This window comes from Gymnoscopelus braueri, assembly GCF_963280865.1.
Source record: "Gymnoscopelus braueri genome assembly, chromosome: 1".
NCBI classification, from domain to species: domain Eukaryota; kingdom Metazoa; phylum Chordata; class Actinopteri; order Myctophiformes; family Myctophidae; genus Gymnoscopelus; species Gymnoscopelus braueri.
The window spans coordinates 60,183,898-60,202,359 of NC_137603.1; the positions used below are offsets into that span (position 1 = coordinate 60,183,898).

At 40.7% G+C, this 18,462-nt stretch overlaps 2 protein-coding genes across 2 annotated transcripts in view; one reads left to right on the forward strand and one right to left on the reverse strand.

The window, feature by feature from the left end:
* LOC308091208 (disintegrin and metalloproteinase domain-containing protein 10-like) overlaps positions 1 to 18,462 on the forward strand; it is a 486,352-nt gene that overhangs the window by 150,533 nt on the left and 317,357 nt on the right. The window lies entirely within an intron of this gene.
* Positions 3,202 to 18,462, reverse strand: part of aqp9b (aquaporin 9b) — a 31,421-nt gene continuing 16,160 nt past the window's right edge. Inside the window, exons 5-6 of the mRNA XM_080436786.1 lie at positions 18,145 to 18,362; positions 3,202 to 6,639 (exon numbers count right to left, since the gene is read on the reverse strand). Coding sequence (XP_080292912.1) covers positions 6,477 to 6,639; positions 18,145 to 18,362 — 381 coding nt within the window. The 3' untranslated portion in view covers positions 3,202 to 6,476. The remainder of the gene's footprint in view (positions 6,640 to 18,144; positions 18,363 to 18,462) is intronic.

The following is an 18,462-nucleotide window of genomic DNA, read 5'->3' on the forward strand; positions in this document are numbered from 1 at the left end:
GCGCCATTTCTTCCTCGGCCTAGTGGCAATGTGCGTGTAAAGTTTCACGCCACTCGCACGCTGTGTTCATGATTTGAGGCATTTTGTTCAAAACTGACCACCCCTGCAAACTTTGGAAGCCAATCTTAGGATCAGGATGGAATATGACAAATCCGACAGACGCGCTTGGTTTAATGACTATATAGATCATGTAAACCGATTTGCGTGATGTTTGGACAAAATCTGTAGGTGTAATATAAAAACATTTGTTTTGCCAAAATTGGCCTCCTGGTGGCGCTATAACAGGCCCATGTGAAACATTTTCGGCAGAGCTTCTGCTCTGGCATCCAGGGAGAGTGTGTGTGCACACACACACACACTGACAGGGTGCAAAACATCTCTGTGTTTAAGTTGAGGCATGCATACATTCAATTTGGTATATGATGCATGAACCTGCATCAGTGAGTAGTCAGTGACATGCAGGATGGTTTATGTATATGTACTGTATGTATATGGTTGAGGATATTAATGCAGCACTTATAGCCTATGTCCTCCGAGGGCTTATCGTATTTTTGTATTCACATGTAATGGAAGTCACTATGTTCAGCGTCACTGTGTGACACCAACAAATAGTGCTGCAAGTCAGTTGGGAAATGTTAAGAAGGTATAGGTGACTGTTGACTTGTAAATGCAGACCTTTGTATCGACCTGGCAGAGACAATAATAAAATGTGTTGGTTTAAAGTGCAGTGTGGGCTATATTTTAAATTAACTCACAGAGTGTTTTATTATATGAGTACGGATGATATATATTTAGAATAATCTTTGGTGAGTGAATACTAGTCATGAAACATTTGAGTCAATTATTAATTCAATTATTATTGCATGGCCAGTTAAAGAGTAGGCACCGTACTATTTATAACATGTTTATGATTTCCTTGTTATCATAGGTTCCCTCCCACACTTCTTTCCTTGCTACACACGCACGCACGCACGCACGCACGCACGCACGCACGCACGCACGCACGCACGCACGCAAGCACGCACGCACGTGCGTGTGCATGCACTCACGCACGCATGCAAGGATGTATGAAGAGGCAGTAGTGCGTCCATTAAGTTGATCCTCCCTCCTGTGAACATCAATAATTTAGTAGAAAAAAGTTGTGAGTTACTCGTGCACAACTTCAATAGCTGCCAATTCAGTCCAGTACCAAAAGAGTTAAGGTTCATAGTTTGTTTAATGTGTGATGATGTCAAACCTTTCGGTGGAGTAAACACAATGAACCTTTGCTTTTCCAAACAGTGTCTGTGTGGATGTTTGTTCCGGCCTGCCCTACAGTATGTATCCAGACAGATCACACACGCACACACACACACACACACACACACACACACACACACACACACACACACACACACACACACACACACACACACACACACACACACACACACACACACACACACACACACACACACACACACACACACACACACACACACACGCTGGATGTTCCCTCAGCCCCATGTTCCCCTAACCCTAAAACACCAACCCCAACAACAAACCACAGCCCCAACGCTTTGCTTTATTTGTTTATTTGGACTGGACAATACACGCTAATGAACATTCCACATCAGGGGTCTTCAACGGGTGGTCCGGGACCCCTAGGGGGTCCTCAGAGTTACTACAGGCGGTCCTCCAAGTCTTTGTGTGATAGGATTCTGAGGGGAGTGAGGGGAACATTGGCCAAACATAGCCGATCTACAAGCTCACAATGCCTCGCGCTGCTATTTTTTAAGAGGTTTGGTGTAGAGGGAAAAAGAGCAAACCAAGTTTGGTATTGAGGCTTTAAGTGGTTAAATGTCAGAAAAATAAATACACATTAACATGAATTAATAGAGAAGCTAATGTGTAACAAATTATCAAAAAACATACATCGCTGTTAAAGAAGTCTATGAAGCTATCTATGAAATCTATGAAAAAGTTTAATATGCAACACAATTCTATACAATATGTAGTGGGGGTCCCTGCTTCATCTCTCTCACAGCTAAGGGGTCCTTGACCTGAAAAATGGCTGAAGACCCCTGCTCTAACGTGGAAACAATCAACTGAACCTGTTGTGACTGACTGACAGTGGGACTGAGTTCCTGTTGTCCTAGTCTAGTCTTCTTTGTCTTGTCCTGTGTTTTTCTCTTGTCTCTTTCTTTTCTCTCTCTGAGGACTGCGCCCAGGGCCAGTGTAATAAGTGGATGGGGGGGGCGCACTACAAATACCCAACCTATGAACCTATGAACATGATCTCATGTGAACATGCCGGATGTAGCTTGGAGCTAGTTTCCATCCGTGGTCCTCACACACAAAAACAATAAAATACAAATATAACAAATACAAAAAAAGGACATACAACGACCTAAACATTAAGCCCTAAGCTGAGGGAACAAACACACACCGTCCCCAAGTATAGAAACTACATGAAATAATATGATTTAAACAACCACAATTATTCAAGCCTTATATAGGCTACTTTGTTCGTTTGTTGTATGACAATTAGCAAAACTAGCCAGTCCACAAGCTCACAAGTCGTTGTGAGCTTGTAGATAGGCTATTTTAACTATTTTTGAAGAAAAAAAATAAAATGGAAAGGTTATTGTGGTTAACTCTGAACAAAGAAACAGGGATTCAATCTTTTCCCCTCTTTGTTGTTATGAGAGATGACAAAAAAGTGCTATAGCTCTGACAGCTATGTTTTATTTTGAGCAAAGAACTCATGTGTTTTCCTCTGCTGTGGTCCAGTAACTATAACATGACTCTACGGTGGAGTTATTCACGTGAAAAGAGAGGCAGATGCACTCGGGGGACGCGCCCGTTGAAACCACTGTGCCTGAACAATCATGCCTCATCTATTCTCTATGATCTTACGTAAGCTTTTTCCAATTGGCTTCCTTTAAAATGTTCTATATTCCATCCGCAGACTGGCAACGCTGCTCTGGGCAATGATATGACTGTCCGAGCATTCATTTGAAAATCCTTGTTAGTAAATGCTACGGCCTATAGTGATAATTAAGTGCGTGCGTGTGTGCGTGCGTGCATGCATGCGTGTGAGTGTGTTGTCTCACTCTATCTCTCAATTTCGACACCAGGAAAGACATCAAGTGAATGAACATCACATTTATTTAGCAAAAGGTTACATAACAGATGTGAACATAAAAATGAATTGCATGGACTTCACAAAAAGAGAACATTAAATAAAAAAGAAAAACGAAAAAAATAACATTTACTGAAAACTGTTGAATAAAAAGCAACATAAAACAGCAAAAATCGGTATTTTTGTTTTTTTAATCGTACCCTATAACAAGTTGAAACTGAGGATAGTAACTCTAGCAAAGGACAGGGAATATAAGGATAAAAACACTGGATAGCAAAACATCATTTATGGTGAACACAAGATTCTAATGTATAAAATAAATAATACATGCTTATGCGGGTTCAGACTATAAGCCACATACAGGGTTTAGAATGCACTAGATTAATGTATTAAGATTGTTCTAGTGGAAGCTGTTGGCAACAGGATATCCTCATAATTGATTTCCCATGCTGCTGTTTAGTGCTGAATAAACTGCAGCTGAATGACCACTTAGGCCCCATTTATACTTGAATTTATTTCCAATTACAAGTATAAGTGTACTGTAAATGAGGCTTTAAATCACAACACATGAATATCGCTGTCTTTATGCCTGAAAATGGCACTTTGTTTTCCTGTTTATAGGTAAAAATAGTCAAAGTAAAACACTGGTTCATATCTTGTTAATCCTGATCTATACTTGTACTTGGACAGTGGCACACTCCGGAAATAGCGGAGTTGAGCGCTTGTAGATCGTCTATTTTAGGAGCGTGGCACCAAGCGTACAATGGAGCATATAACGTAAAAAAAAGGTCAAAAATAGCAAAAATAGCAGATCGACAAGCTCGAGCTTGTAGATCTGCTATTTTGGATACTTAAGTGTGACACTATAGTAGGCCTATGAGGAAGTCGGGCATTAATTTACGAAAAAAAAAACACAAAAAGTTAAAATATGGATATAAGAGGTTTCTGCCCGACAGCAACAATAAATTAGGCGGTAGAGGGATGCCTTATCAATGACCTGGCGTTGTAAACATACATTGAGTGTAGGACCGTGTCATTTCACAATGTATACATTTATAAGTGTCTAGTATGTAAATTGACAACAGCAGTAAAGAAATTGAACAGTGGGGTGAAATACTGCCTTTCTCAGTGGTATACAACAGATATATACTACATCTCTTTAGCCATTATTCCATGCTGAGTAATTACATGTTATACAGTTACAGACTTTCACACTCATGCCATTGTGAAAATATGATAATACAGAAACACACGCTTAAAAAAAAGAAAATAAGATATTTAATCTCTGTACTTGTTTATAGTTCTATATGTTCAGACTGCACACATGGCATGAGGCTCAAAGCACAAACCATCATTAATAATAGCTCTAAATTGTTTTTTTTTCATACACCATTTCCATTGGCTGTGCCTGTGGTAAGGCTGCCATTAGGTCATTCAATGATGATGTAAGTCGATAGCCAAATCAAATACAATAAAAAAGTAGACCTTTATTGAACCCGCTGCCAGGGTATATTCAGTTTCAGCTTCGCTCAGCTGACGGCTGCTCAGGTGGTCGTGTTGAGCACACGGGAGAGCAGTTAGTGGTTAATTGTCTTGCCCGGGGACACTTTGACACGTATCCTGGGCGTATAGCAGGAGGGTGGACCGGTGACCAATGTGACTGACTGACTGACTCCCCATTGAAACACACATGTGCAACTATCAATTCTATCAAATCAGAAGCATAGGGCCCTGCGGACATTTAATGCTATATTTCACGATTCATTTTCCCAGTGATGTCACTAAAAGTCCCTTTTATTGGGATATTTATATTATAGCCCTTTTGCCTCCATATACCTATATTATTACAACTGCTACTACCAGTTATAAAATTGATGCGTGAAAAGTCACCTTTATTTAGATGATTAATTTCCCTGATGAATTTGCATAAAGTAAGTTACTTTCCATGTCACAGTGCCATGAACGTGTACTGAACAGCAGATTGATCTGAAATAATAAGCATATGAAAGCACCTGTAGGGTCCTTTAAGGCCAACATTTGGCCTGATTGTATTAAAATATAAAAGCAAGAGAAAGCATCAGGTATGCTGATGAATTGCTCTGCGGGGGAAGCACGTCACACATTTGTGACTGTTTATAATAAACAAATTAAAAACCGAAGAGGAAATGCACTGAAGATAGTATAGTAAATCATACCAATGCTAATTTCCTACATTCTCAAGATTGTCAGCAGCTGTTTTTACGTCAGTGATTTTGACAGAGACAGAAGAAGAAGAAAAAGCATTTAAACTTGGCAAATACAGTATGTCTAGCAACAACAACAAAATACTCCACTCAGGAAATAGGATACTGCAAAAATACTTCTCTCTGTTTTTGATTTGATGGAATTATAGAAAGTGCCTGAGTTCTCTTGCACAGTGAAAATAGTCTATACACAGGCTTTATAGTGTGATACTTGAGGGTGTCTGGTGTCCAAGTCCAAAAACCGAAAAGTTGAAAAAAAAAACGTAAATAAAAAAACGCCTTTAAAAACGTCACCTTTTGACATTGTGTTACAAAAGCATTTTTTGCCGCTTTTAGAAATGACTACAAAATTAAAGTGTACATCTATTTACGTCAATACGTTTCACCATTAGAATACCTTCAGTGATATACATCTTGTAATAAAGCTAATATCAAATGTAAATTACGAAACCTTTTATGTGAAATGTGTAAAACGGCAGAAACGTTTTGCCTGTCGAAGGTAAAAAAGAGAAAGCTGCCATGCTCGTATGCGTAATCTATACTCCGTTGTACGGCGGTGTCACGATTAACGAAGTTCGGCTTTTTTTAGTGAGCGACACACCACCATGCGTCGAAGTATGTAAGTAAGTAAGCCTGATTCATACTTAGTCGTGCGACGGGAATAGCCGACCTTAGCAAGGCTATGATAGAAAAAGGTAGGGTCAGTCCAGGCGCCATTGACGCGCATGGGAGGCAAAACTGGATCCGGAAGTTCTGTTAAACACATCGGAGTCAATGAGAGCCCGTTGGACCAGCTTGCGAACAAACACTATTTCTGAACGATTGGGACCTTCAGTTAATCGGTTCAGGAATATAAAAGAAGACATATCACAGGTTGTTTTCCAATAACTCGTTTTTTGATGTGCACACTGTATCATTTTATTGAAGCATCTAAACTGCGCCATGTATCGTTTCTGGCTCGGCAGCATCGCAAGATTTGGTCAATGATGGACAGCCTCGTGATATCGTTCGGAAACATACTTTGTGCTCTTTAGATAGCTCAATAAATGTACAGTATACAGTGTACACATCTTAAATCAGGCTTTATTGCTCTGGCAGCCCTTTGTTCTTTAACTCATCGTAACCATTTCATATTTATCCTTGACGTTGTTCTCCTCCTGTTTCTCAGGCTCCGCGTGGTGCAACTCAATGAAGAGATAGTAGATTGCGGCCCCCACCACTCCTCCCACCATGGGACCAGCGACAGGGATCCACCACCAGCACTGTCCGGCCCTGGAGACACAAGAGCACACACGTACGTATACGTTGATTCAGTTACTTACTGCTTATCAGTGGTGGAAAACGTACTCAAATGTTTTACTTAAGTAAACGTATCAATACTGCAATGTAGAAGTACTCTGTTATAAGTACACGTCCGGAATTAAAAATGTACTTGAGTAAAAGTACAAAAGTATCAAAATGTACTTAAAGTACCAAAAGTAAAAGTACTAAAATGTTTCAAAATATTTTCAAATAGCCTAGCTATAAAATAGGGCTAAAGTGGTTAATGTATGTTTTATAATGTCCCGACACAAAGCTGCAAACACACTGGAGAGGTGTGTGTTACGTAACAGAGCTTTAGAGAGCTTTGTGTTTTGTAACAGCTTTGATGAGTCAGCCATAAAATACACTAATTATCAAGATATAGGCATACCCCAACCATAATACACTATTTATGAATGAGTTGGTCATAATTACCCTAATACATTACTCATTATTTTTAATGAGTTGTGGCCATTACCTGACACTAACACACAAATTAAGGAATTATTATTACCCTATACAATAAACAATGTAAATTAGTAAAAGGTTCTACTAAGTACTAACTAGAGACACTTGTCACGAAGGGATTGAATCATTTTGAGACTGCAGTAGGCATTTTGTGTTGGATTTGGGGAAACCACTTGTAATATTGTTTGTGTTGAGCTATTTCAACTGTTCTTGTTTGATTTGTATATTGCAAACACTTGAATGATTTTGACTTCAACTGTAAATTGTGACGAAAATGATCAAAATGAAATAACAAAAAAATGCAATATGAATAAATAAATGAAATAAAGCCTTTAACTTCCTTTTGCTATTTCAACAATACACAACAAACAGCCTTCAGATAATGACACACCATCAGTGTGAAATAACTTCTGAATTACAACTCCGTAAAGATAAAACATACTGTATATGGATGATCTAATGACATCGTCATGCAATGACATCACAAAATTGTCATCACAACAAATTTCCCTTTAAAATGAATTGTCCTCTGTAAATTAGTTTGTCTGATCCACGTCGTGTGAAATGTTTCACTGGACCAATGATACTAATGAAGGCTCTGTTCACATAGGACATAGGAATTCCTACCACGCTGCTGTGGTAGTCGGACACAAGCTGTACTCATTTGGAGGATACAGTGACCTAAACGACCGTGATCAGATTGAAGTCCACGTCTTCAACACTGTGTCTTTGTGCTGGATGAGGTTGCCCCCAGTGACAAATGGAAGAGGAGAACGTCATGTTGAGGTTCCTAACATGTGCTACAACCACACAGCTGCTCTGATAGAAGAATTGTTGTATATCTGGGGAGGTCGTCCTTACTGCAACACTATTTATACATTTGATGTCGACACCAACAGATGGTTCAATCCCAAGGTTTCTGGAACTGTTCCAAAGGCGAGGGAGTACCACTCAGCCTGTGTCTTGGGGAAGGTCATGTTTATCTATGGAGGAAAAACCCAGCTGACTGGACACACTAATGACATCTATAAATTGGACACCACCACAATGGTCTGGTCTTTAATTAAGACCAGAGGCACTCCACCACCTGCTTTATCAAGTCACTCTGCCACCATCATCGGGACAAAGATGTTTGTATTTGGGGGCATTGGGGGGTACAACAACATCAGAGTGTTTGAAACAGAGACCAACCGCTGGATGAGCACACCTTCTGCACAGCATCTTTCAGAACGACGCGGGGGTCATTCAGCCTTTGCCTACAAGGGAGAGCTGTACATATTTGGTGGCTTTGGCGCGAACCAAGACTTCAGGGTTATGTGGAGATTCAATTCAGAAACCTTCTCCTGGAGGATGATTGAGCCCAAGGGGAAAGGCCCCTGTTCAACGATGTGTAAGATGGGTTGTTGCATGGTGGGAGATCGTATCATGATATTTGGAGGATGCAACACACCTGATGAGCTGTATATCTTAGACTTTAGTCCTAGTATGAAGACATTATGCAAGCTAGCAGTTATTCAGTACAATCTGGAACAGTCTGAACTCCCACACAACATCAGGTGGGAACTCGCAGCCATGAAATACCAACAAAAACGGAAATAATCACACCCAGTGTGAAGTGAGCGGTGCTATTTATGAGTTATTAATTTCATCATGCATCTCGGTAGCCAATCACAGCACGTCCTGCGAAGTGACGTGCTTACATTTTTTACATTATTATTAATTTCATCATGCGTCTCGCTAGCCAATCACAGCACATCTGCGAAGTTTGAAGTTAATTTCATCATGTGTCTCGCTAGCCAATCACGGCATGTCCTGCAGAGCTTAGCCTATAGGCGTGTTTTCCACAGCATGGCGTCACAGCGAAAGACAAATTTTCGTGACGGAAAGAAAAACTTTCACCACGGATGGGTCCTAAACCCTCTTATAGGAGCGGTTGCACCGCTCAAAAACAAAGAAAAAGTGCTCCTCGGAGCACAGGTCTCCGCCAGGTCAGGTAGGTTGTTGTGGCCTCCTGGTGGCGCTATAATAGGCCAATGTGAAAAGGGTGCCATTTCTTCTTAGGCCTTTCACGGCAATCGGACACTGCATTCATGATTTGATGCATTTTGTTCCAGAAATTAGACCTGCTGGTGGCGCTATAACAGACCAATGTGAAAAGGGTGGCATTTCTTCCTCGGCCTAGTGGGAATGTGCGTGAAAAATTTCACGGAAATTGCACGCTGCATTCATGATTTGAGGCATTTTGTTCAAAATGGACCTATCCTGCAAACTTATGAAGCCAATAGGCAATCAGGATGGAATATGGGAAATCGGACAGATCCTTGTTGATCACATGACTATAGAGATACTGTGCACCGATTTGCGTGATGTTTGGACAAAATCTGTAGGAGTAATATAAAAAAGAATGTTTTGCAAAAATTGGCCTCCTGGTGGCGCTATAACAAGCCAATCTGAAACATTTGAGGCAGAGGTTCTGAATTGGCATCCAGGGAATGTGTGTGCACAGTTTCGACCAGGCCAACGGTGCTGGACGGACGGACGGACGGACGGACGGACGGACGGACGGACGGACGGACGGACGGACGGACGGACAGGGTGCAAAACATACTCTCTCGCCATGCCTTCCGGCCTGGTGGAGACAATAACCAAGAGAATGACTATTTAACATGAACTAGATTAAATTAGGGGGGAAAAATGGGTACATTATGTCCAGAAATAATATAATAATAACAATAACAATAACAATAACAATATAATACTCAATAATAATATCAAGTAAATATGTGCGTGGGTATATATATATATATATATATATATATATATATATATATATATATATATATATATATATATATACTAATTAAACGTTTTTTGGGGCGGTGTAGCCGCCCCTATAAGTGGGGTTGGGACACCTCATTAGTACACATTTGCTGTACTGTGATTGGCTCATTAGTACACCCCTAGCTGTACTGTGATTGGCTGACTCTATTGGCTGACTCTATTCAGCACTGTGATTGGCTAGCGAGACACATGATGACATTAATAACCTATAAATAGGACTATGCACTTAAAAAAAACATTTTTTTTTTAAAAGTGAGCTTCCATCACTGTGATGACCACACCGCCCACTTCACACTGGGTGTGATTTTTGGGCGGTGAAACCGCCCCTATAAGTGAGGTTTGGAAATTTGTACAATTATCTTGGGCAGTGAAACCGCCCCTATAAGTGAGGTTTGGAAATTTGTACAATTATCCTGCGCTGTGATTGGCCAATCACAATCTATTCAGGACTGTGATTGGCCAGTGTCACATGACACATGTGCATAGCCCTATATAAGAAACCATAACTTTAAAAAAAACCATAAATTGGTTTTTTTAAAGTTATGGTTTCGTCCATCATAAAGAGTGTTTCAATAAATGTATTTATCTTTTGTACATGATTGGTTGACTCCATTCAGTATTGTGATTAGCTAGCAAGACACCGCCCACTTCACACAGGGTGTGATTTTTGGGCGGTGAAACCGCCCCTATAAGTGAGATTTGGAAAAATGTACTAACTCCTGCGCTGTGATCTGGGCCCAGGAAATTAGTAGAATTATCCTGCGCTGTGATTGGCCAATCACAGTCTATTCAGGACTGTGATTGGCCAGTGTCACATGACACATGTGCATAGCCCTATATAAGCAACCATAACTTGAAAAAAACCAAAAATTGGTTTTTTTCAAGTTATGGTTTTGTCCATCATAAAGAGTGTTTCAATAAATGTATTTATCTTTTGTACATCATTGGTTGACTCCATTCAGTATTGTGGTTAGCTAGGAAGACACCGCCCACTTCACACAGGGTGTGATTTTTTACATACATACGATGTTCCAGCAACGATATACATATTTATATATTTTATTTTTGAGTGATACGTATTGTTCTCGTTCAATCTATTTACATGTTCATACTGAATGGTCTGCCTGAGTCTCAGTCTGCCATTTGACTATAGTACTAATGATGGGGATATATTCCTGTCATTAGGAAGGAGTCTATGCCACACAGCAGGCAGGGATTAGAGAGAGGCCTGCTGGTCATGGTGGCGGGTCGGCCATGATCTTTTAACGGGCGGTGAAAGGTGCCTGAGTGGACAGGAGCTGACGCACGCCTGATGCACGTGGGAAAGTAAAGCGAGTGGCTCTGAGTAGGTCATGTTTATCTCCTTCTTAAGCATCCAGGAAGTGGATGTAGACCACAGGAGGGCTGGCGGATTAGACACGTTAATCTGCAGCCACGGCTGAGATGGCTCAGGTCACACTCTCAAATGCTTCCACCTATCCACTACTGTTGCCAGATTTTGTGAGAGAAATAAGCAGCCAGGTCTATGAAAACAAGCCCAAAAGAAGCGACCAACATGGCACTTTAAAACCTATATGCAACAAGCTCACAACAAGCTTGTAGATCTGCTATTTACAAAAAGATCTTGAAAAGAAAAAAAGTAATATTTGTAATTTAAATGGGGATCTGTGGAAAAATACATTAATTTGGGTTGACATTTTATTTTTTTCAGGATTCCTTTCCAATACTTTTTGGGGAATAGCAGATCTGCAAGCTCACAATGCATCGCATCGCAACATGTTGTGAGTAGATCGGCTATTTTCAAATGACAGAGTGTCAGTGTAGGGTTAAAAGTGATTTTGTTGTTTATTAACACATTGCGCAGGGGACCCCCTGGAGCCCCCTTCTTTTAGACCAGGGGTTTTCAAATGGTGGTCCGTGGACCACTGGTGGTCCGTGGAGGTATTGCATGTGGTCCCTGATCATGCATTCAGTATTATTTGTAAGTGAAGAACTTCACAGTCCCTTGTGAAGTTCTGGATGAGTTCAGCTTACAGTAAAAGCTTACAGTAAAAGCTAAATGTATTTGACCTTTTATAACTAAGTATCTCTGTGACAGTAGAATTTTCATGCTGGCATACCTGAAGAATATGTACAGTAACAGGGCAAGGTTCGAGCCATGAGACTCCACTACAGCAAATAAGAGATAGACATGGACATGGTCATGAGGACAGTTCACTCAATGACCTGGTGACCTAAGATGACGCGTCGATGTTGACAGCCGTTACTGGCAAGGGGAAGTGTACCGGAAAGCCTTAGTTTCACTATTAGGAAATGTTCCCATGTAATAGGGTGTGTCTGCTCCCGTAGTGTCCCCAGGAATTACATTTAGAATTAACATTTTTTTGCACCGCCATTTGTGGCCGTTTTCAAGATGTTTTGGCCATTATCTCTGGAACGGAAGGTCCACTCTGCTCAGTTCAAAGCTTGTTGGATGCGTGACTTTGAGGACATTAAGCACGCAACACATTTTTGGGTTATTTGGGTTTTCTAGGGGAGGCGAGATCTTAGTTGGGCAGGCGACAGCCTGTCCTGCCTCTAGTGGGTACGCCACTGGTCTGCTCACACCTACATAAGTTACAAATCAGTATATCAGTTAATATGAGTTTAATATAGAAGGCTGGACAAAGTAAGAAACATACTAAAAAACACTCAATCACTCAAAAACGCTCTGCTCACTAGCATGATATCAATAATGTCATTATTTAAGAACATTTAAATTGGTTGAGATAAAGAGTCTTATAAAGGGTTATGCCTATTTTATGCCTATTTTATTCTTATAATACAGTGTTATAAGCTGATTATAATGCATTATAGACATGGGATATTTCGCAAGTGTAACCAAAAAGACTAATCTTAGCCCATAACCCCACCCAAAACAACAGTGGTCCTCTGGTTGATTCTTAGTCAGGGTGGTGGTCACTGGTTCACAATCAATTGAAAACCCCTGTTTTAGACAGATAGATGGAAGGAAGGTTGAGAGAGGTAACGCATGGGACAGTAAAGGCTTGTGTGGGTTAAAAAAAGACACTGCCACATAAATGTGTGAAAGAGTATATTTCCTGTCCATGTATGAGTATTGAGAGAAACGTAACATACTTAATGATAACAAAGGGAATATATTGGTTTTGATTTGATTTTTAATTTTGGTAAAATATATAGTAAAATCACAATATAACTTAAACCCAGGAGAACACATTCAAACGTAATGAAACACTTGTTTCCAATGTGGTCCTGCAAAAATATGGTTGAATATTTAACACCTAAATGTAGTGTATGGAAAACAATGTTTTGCTTTGTTTCGATTAATATAGCCATTCATGTTCTGTTCGTGTTCATTTCATAGGGGGAGCTGTGGTCAGGGTTTCATGGGGAGCTGTGGGGAAAAAAGCAGTATGTAGTGAAGTTCCAGGAAGTGAGGTACCAGGAACAGCTATAAAAGTTCCAGGAAGTGAAGCGGCCGGGGCCGGAGGTTCCATTTTGGCCATGAAAGAGTGTTTGGTGTGGTTTGACAAAGAGACTCTTTGAAGCATACTTTGTAAACCAAATCAGAACATTGAATGTGTTCGATAAACTTTATAAGGGAAGCTTGGTTGAATTTAAGAAGATATTCTGATGGTGGATATTATGAACTGAAACAAAACAAAGGAACAAAGGAATCTCCTGGGGCCTCTTGTTGGGTGAGAGGAATATCTTTTTTTCTTTTTATGCAATGCATTGCTCTTCCCCTTTTGGACTTTGAGGCTTTGGGGCCCCTATCCCACTCCCAGCATCACTGCATGCACCACAGCATCATGCATTACTCCCAGCATCACTGCATGCATCACTCTCAGCACCATTCCCAGCATCATGTTTTTAAACTGTATGGGCGTGACATGTTCATCATGAATGTAAAAGCTCAGATTATGTCTGATGTGGCATAATAGTGTATGATGTCAACCTGAGAGAAGCAAAGGCTTATATGTACATTAGAGCTGACATCTGGTGAGGTTTGTGGTGATGTTATGGAAGCTTGAGAGGGTCAATGCATTTCACACTTATTATTTGTGTTTTTTTTTCTTTCTTAAAATTAATATTAATGTTTCTTGATATTTATATCATTTTATACCCCTCTATACAGTATGTCGGACCAATTATTCAAAAGTATGTAAAACATAGCCACTAGCCTGCAAACAATGCCACTGCCTGCAACTTGTGAGGGTGTGATTCTTTGAAACGGCAGCTTTTAGAGCGTCAGATCATTTGGTGACAGCCAAAAGTATAAGGTACGATAATGGTGGACACAGTGCCAATAAAACCAAAGTACAGCGATGCAAAATGCCAAGAAGACACGGCTCGCTCCAAAAGGAGAATAAATCTGGGGTCGGCTTTCCCCTGTTGGCGAGAATTGAAGGAGAGGTCGGAATGAGGAATGGTGCAGAGTTGGGCTGTTTTCTTGGGAAAGCAGGTCAACTTTGTGAGTTGTGTCTGAGAGCAACAAGCAGCACAATTAGGCTGACCGTAATTCAAACACCCAAACCGGGACCCTTAAATGAACGTGCATGTCCAATTTGTCCAAACGTGCGCATGATAATGTACTCAAATCTAAGCACACGTTCATGCACGTGCATGTATGCGCACCATAGGTGTTTTCATCAGGATGAGGGACAATTAGTTTGCTTTAAGCACACTTAATCTTGCACGCCGCCTTACCCCTTATGCGTAAACGTTTAAAATAGTGAAAATAGCCAATCTACGTCGACACGTTGTGAGCTTGTAGATCGGCTGTTTGAACTATTTCAAAATGGGGGTAAGGCGGCGCACAAGAGCTTGCCCTATTCAACAGAACATAATATATGTTGATTTAAGTGCCGAAAACAAGCGTTATTATTTTAATCGTGGTGAAACCCGGGACCCTTTGGTAGTGAATATTGAAAACCAGGACATTTGAGTGTTTTAGGGACATTTGTCGGCACTCAGGACACCCAGCTTGAAAGCAGGGCGATCCCGGTCGAACCGGGATGTCTGGGTCACCGTATAATCTCAGGGGTCTTCAATGTTTTTCAGGCCAAGGACCCCTACTGAGAGAGAGCTGACGCAGGGACCCCCCCCCACTACATATTGGATTCATGTTAAATGTGTTTTCTCAATACTTTGTAAACTTGACCTTTGGCTCGGTACTTGGTCTTCTCTTTTTTCCCTGTACACCAAACCTCCAGCTCGATAATAGCCGATCTACGAGCTTGTAGATCTGCTATTTTCGGCTAATGCTCCCCCCAGAATAGGGATGCGAGGGTTCAAGTGGTTAATGTAAAAAAATATATATAAAAAAAGTTCATATCACACAAAGATTTGGCGGCCCCCCTGTACTAACTCTGAGGACCCGCTTGGGGTCCCGGACCCCCTGTTGAAGACCCCTGCGTATATAGACAGAATTCTACTTGGTTTACCTTTATAATCCTGTTCAAATTCCAATCCATATTTTATAACTTGTAGAGGGACAGGAGAACAAAGGCAGAAAGAGAGGTGACATGCAACGCAGGGGTCCAGCTGGACTTAACCCGCGATATTGCGCGTACAGTACCATGCACTAATTACTCAGCCAACCACTGCACCCTGTGATTCATTTTCCTTTATGTATCAAATCACCAGTGGTGGAAAAAGTACTCAAAGTTTTTTAAGTAAAAGTATCAATACTGCAATGCAGAAATACTTGGTCCGGAATTAGTAAGTAAAAGTCTGGAATTAAAAATGTACTTGAGTAAAAGTGCAAAAGAATTGGTATCAAAATATACTTAAAGTACAAAAGTAAAAGTACTCATTATGCAGAATGTCCCATTTCACAAGTTTTCAAATGTATAAAAAATCCTTTGAAAATAGCCGATCTACAAGCTCACAATGCGTCGCGAGCTTGTAGATCGTCTATTTTCAAATCGATATAGGGCTGAAGTGGGTAATCTACATTGTAACTAGTAACTAAAGTTTTCAAATAATTGTAGTGGAGTAAAAGTATAATATTTGCCTCTGACATGTAGTGGAGTAGAAGTAAAAGTACTGAAAATTGTAAACACTCCAGTAAAGTAAAAACACCTCAAAATTGTACTTAAGCACAGCACTTGAGTAAATGTACTTAGTTACTTTACACCTCTGCAAATCACAGCACAATATTCTCAGTTCAAGTCAACCATCAGATTTTTTTTCAATTGGCTTTTTCACAAAGGTGTATGAGAATTTGTGAATAATACGTTGTATCGTTTCAGGGCAACTTTCATCGCTACGTAATGGTAGAACTGACTAAATTGACTCGTACATGTCTAGGGGCGACCAGGGGGCATTTGTGTTGAGTGGAGGGCCGAGAAGACGGAGGGGTAAAAAAAGAGACCGCCTCGAGTGAGGGAATCCACGCACACGTGTGCCATTTCAGTTGGAAGCTATTGCATTATTTAATTTCCATGTACATAGAATCCCACTCCGTTCACTTTCACGCATCCCCAGAGCTCGTTTCTTTTTCTTCTCCCCAAAATGCAGAAGAGAAACACGTGGTTATTGAAAAATTGATTGAGTTCCAGTGAGGAGAGCAGAGAATAGCGCCTGCTCTGATCCTGGAGGGATAGTGCCTGATTTATCCCATTTAAACTGGGAAAGAATCTGTGTAATTTTACATTTTAGCGTTGGCTATTCAAAAATTGCAGATCTACAAGCTCACAGCGCCTCACTTCGTGCCGCGCTGCAAGGTTGTACATCTGCTATTTTTTAACGTTTTTTGAAAAATCTTGAAAGGGTTTGATAATCTTTGAATAATTTCGAATTTCGAATCATTTCAAATTGTTTAACACAAATCTTCTCTTCTGGGGGTCCCTGGAACAAAACCTTTTCAGATGGGGGGGTCCGCGACCAAATATATATCAATTTGGGGATCCTTGGAAAAAGTGTGAGAACTACTAATTTAGAACGCATTTGTAGAATTGGCCTCAGGTTTTAATGGGCTATATAGTTGCACATTTATGTGTGTTACACATAAAAAATAATGCTACATGCATCACTATATCTACAAGCTGATAACCAGCATGTAGATTTTCAGTGCACAACACTGGCATGCAACTAAGCATACCCCCCCCCCCCTCTTCAGAAAGAGGCCACGCAGCCAGTGGTGTAAAGTAACTAAGTACATTTACTCAAAAGTACTGTACTTAGGACAATTTTGAGGATTTTTTTTTACATTACTGGAGTATTTCCAATTTTCAGTACTTTTACTTTTACTACATGCATTTAGGCCATTTGAAAATAGCAGCTCTACAAGCTCACAATGCGTCTACAAGCTCACCACTGCACGCAGCCACTGTGATCAAGTCCCTGGGTTCTCACATTTGCACGTCTAACTGTAAGTCCCAGGCGTCTGCTGGGAACAGGAGCAGAACGTGCCTCTGGAGCTACCAGGCACTTTGGCACGCTCATGGAATAGCATGCTTGTTCCACATTTCATCCCAAGCTCTCATGTCTAATTTATACGCGGCGTGACGTTCTAGCTTGAGGATCATTCGTTGTTGGCGTGTGACACTGTGTTGTGCCCACGGTGTATGAATTGAGTCTCATACCAGGCCATTTCATGAATAATTCAGACCTTTAATGCTAGTTTAGTTTAGGGTGTTGGTGACTGTGGGGCCTCAAAAGAAACGGTCACATTAAAGTACGAAAGGCAAAAATACATTCAAAATGTGTACAATGCCATGCTTTGAACCACTTGATTTTTGAAGATTTTGAAAATGTGAAATATATATATAAAAAGTTTATATTAAAAAAAAAGTATATATAAGAAGTTTTGGGACATTTTGGGAAAATCTTCACCTATAATGACATGCCCAAAATAGGTTGAACGTGTTTCGTTTTTTAAGAAAGAAAGAAAGAAAGAAAGAAAGAAAGAAAAAGCGCTCGGGCTGGGGGCGGCACCTGTCAGCAGGGTGTGTTGGGAGGGAGGAGTAGGACGAAGGCTCTTTGGTACTTTAAGTACATTTTGATACCAATACGTTCGTACTTTTACTCAAGTAAATTTTGAATTCCAGACTTTTACTTGTAACAGTGCAGTATTGATACTTTTGATACTAATGACGGGGAGAAAAGGAGGTAAAAACGCCAAATAAATGGTATTACGTGAATACTCCCTTTCCCCATCCAGCCACGAAAGTGAACAGCCTCGGCCCCAGGTCTCGTGCAGGGTTGATGGGGTAGCCACAGTTCAGGCCCATGGACACCCCGATGGCCATGATGATCAGACCGATGCACAGAGGCTCCATGCCCCTCGGAGCTCCTATGTTCTTCCCGTCGGTGATGGCCAGGATGCACAGGACCAGGGCACTGGTTCCTATTACCTGCGTGGGAAAAAACGCATTGGTGAGTTCATCGTAAAAGAGCAGGACTTCTGCACTCCTGACAGATGAGTTAAGATCAGTGGTTCTCAACCTTTTCAGG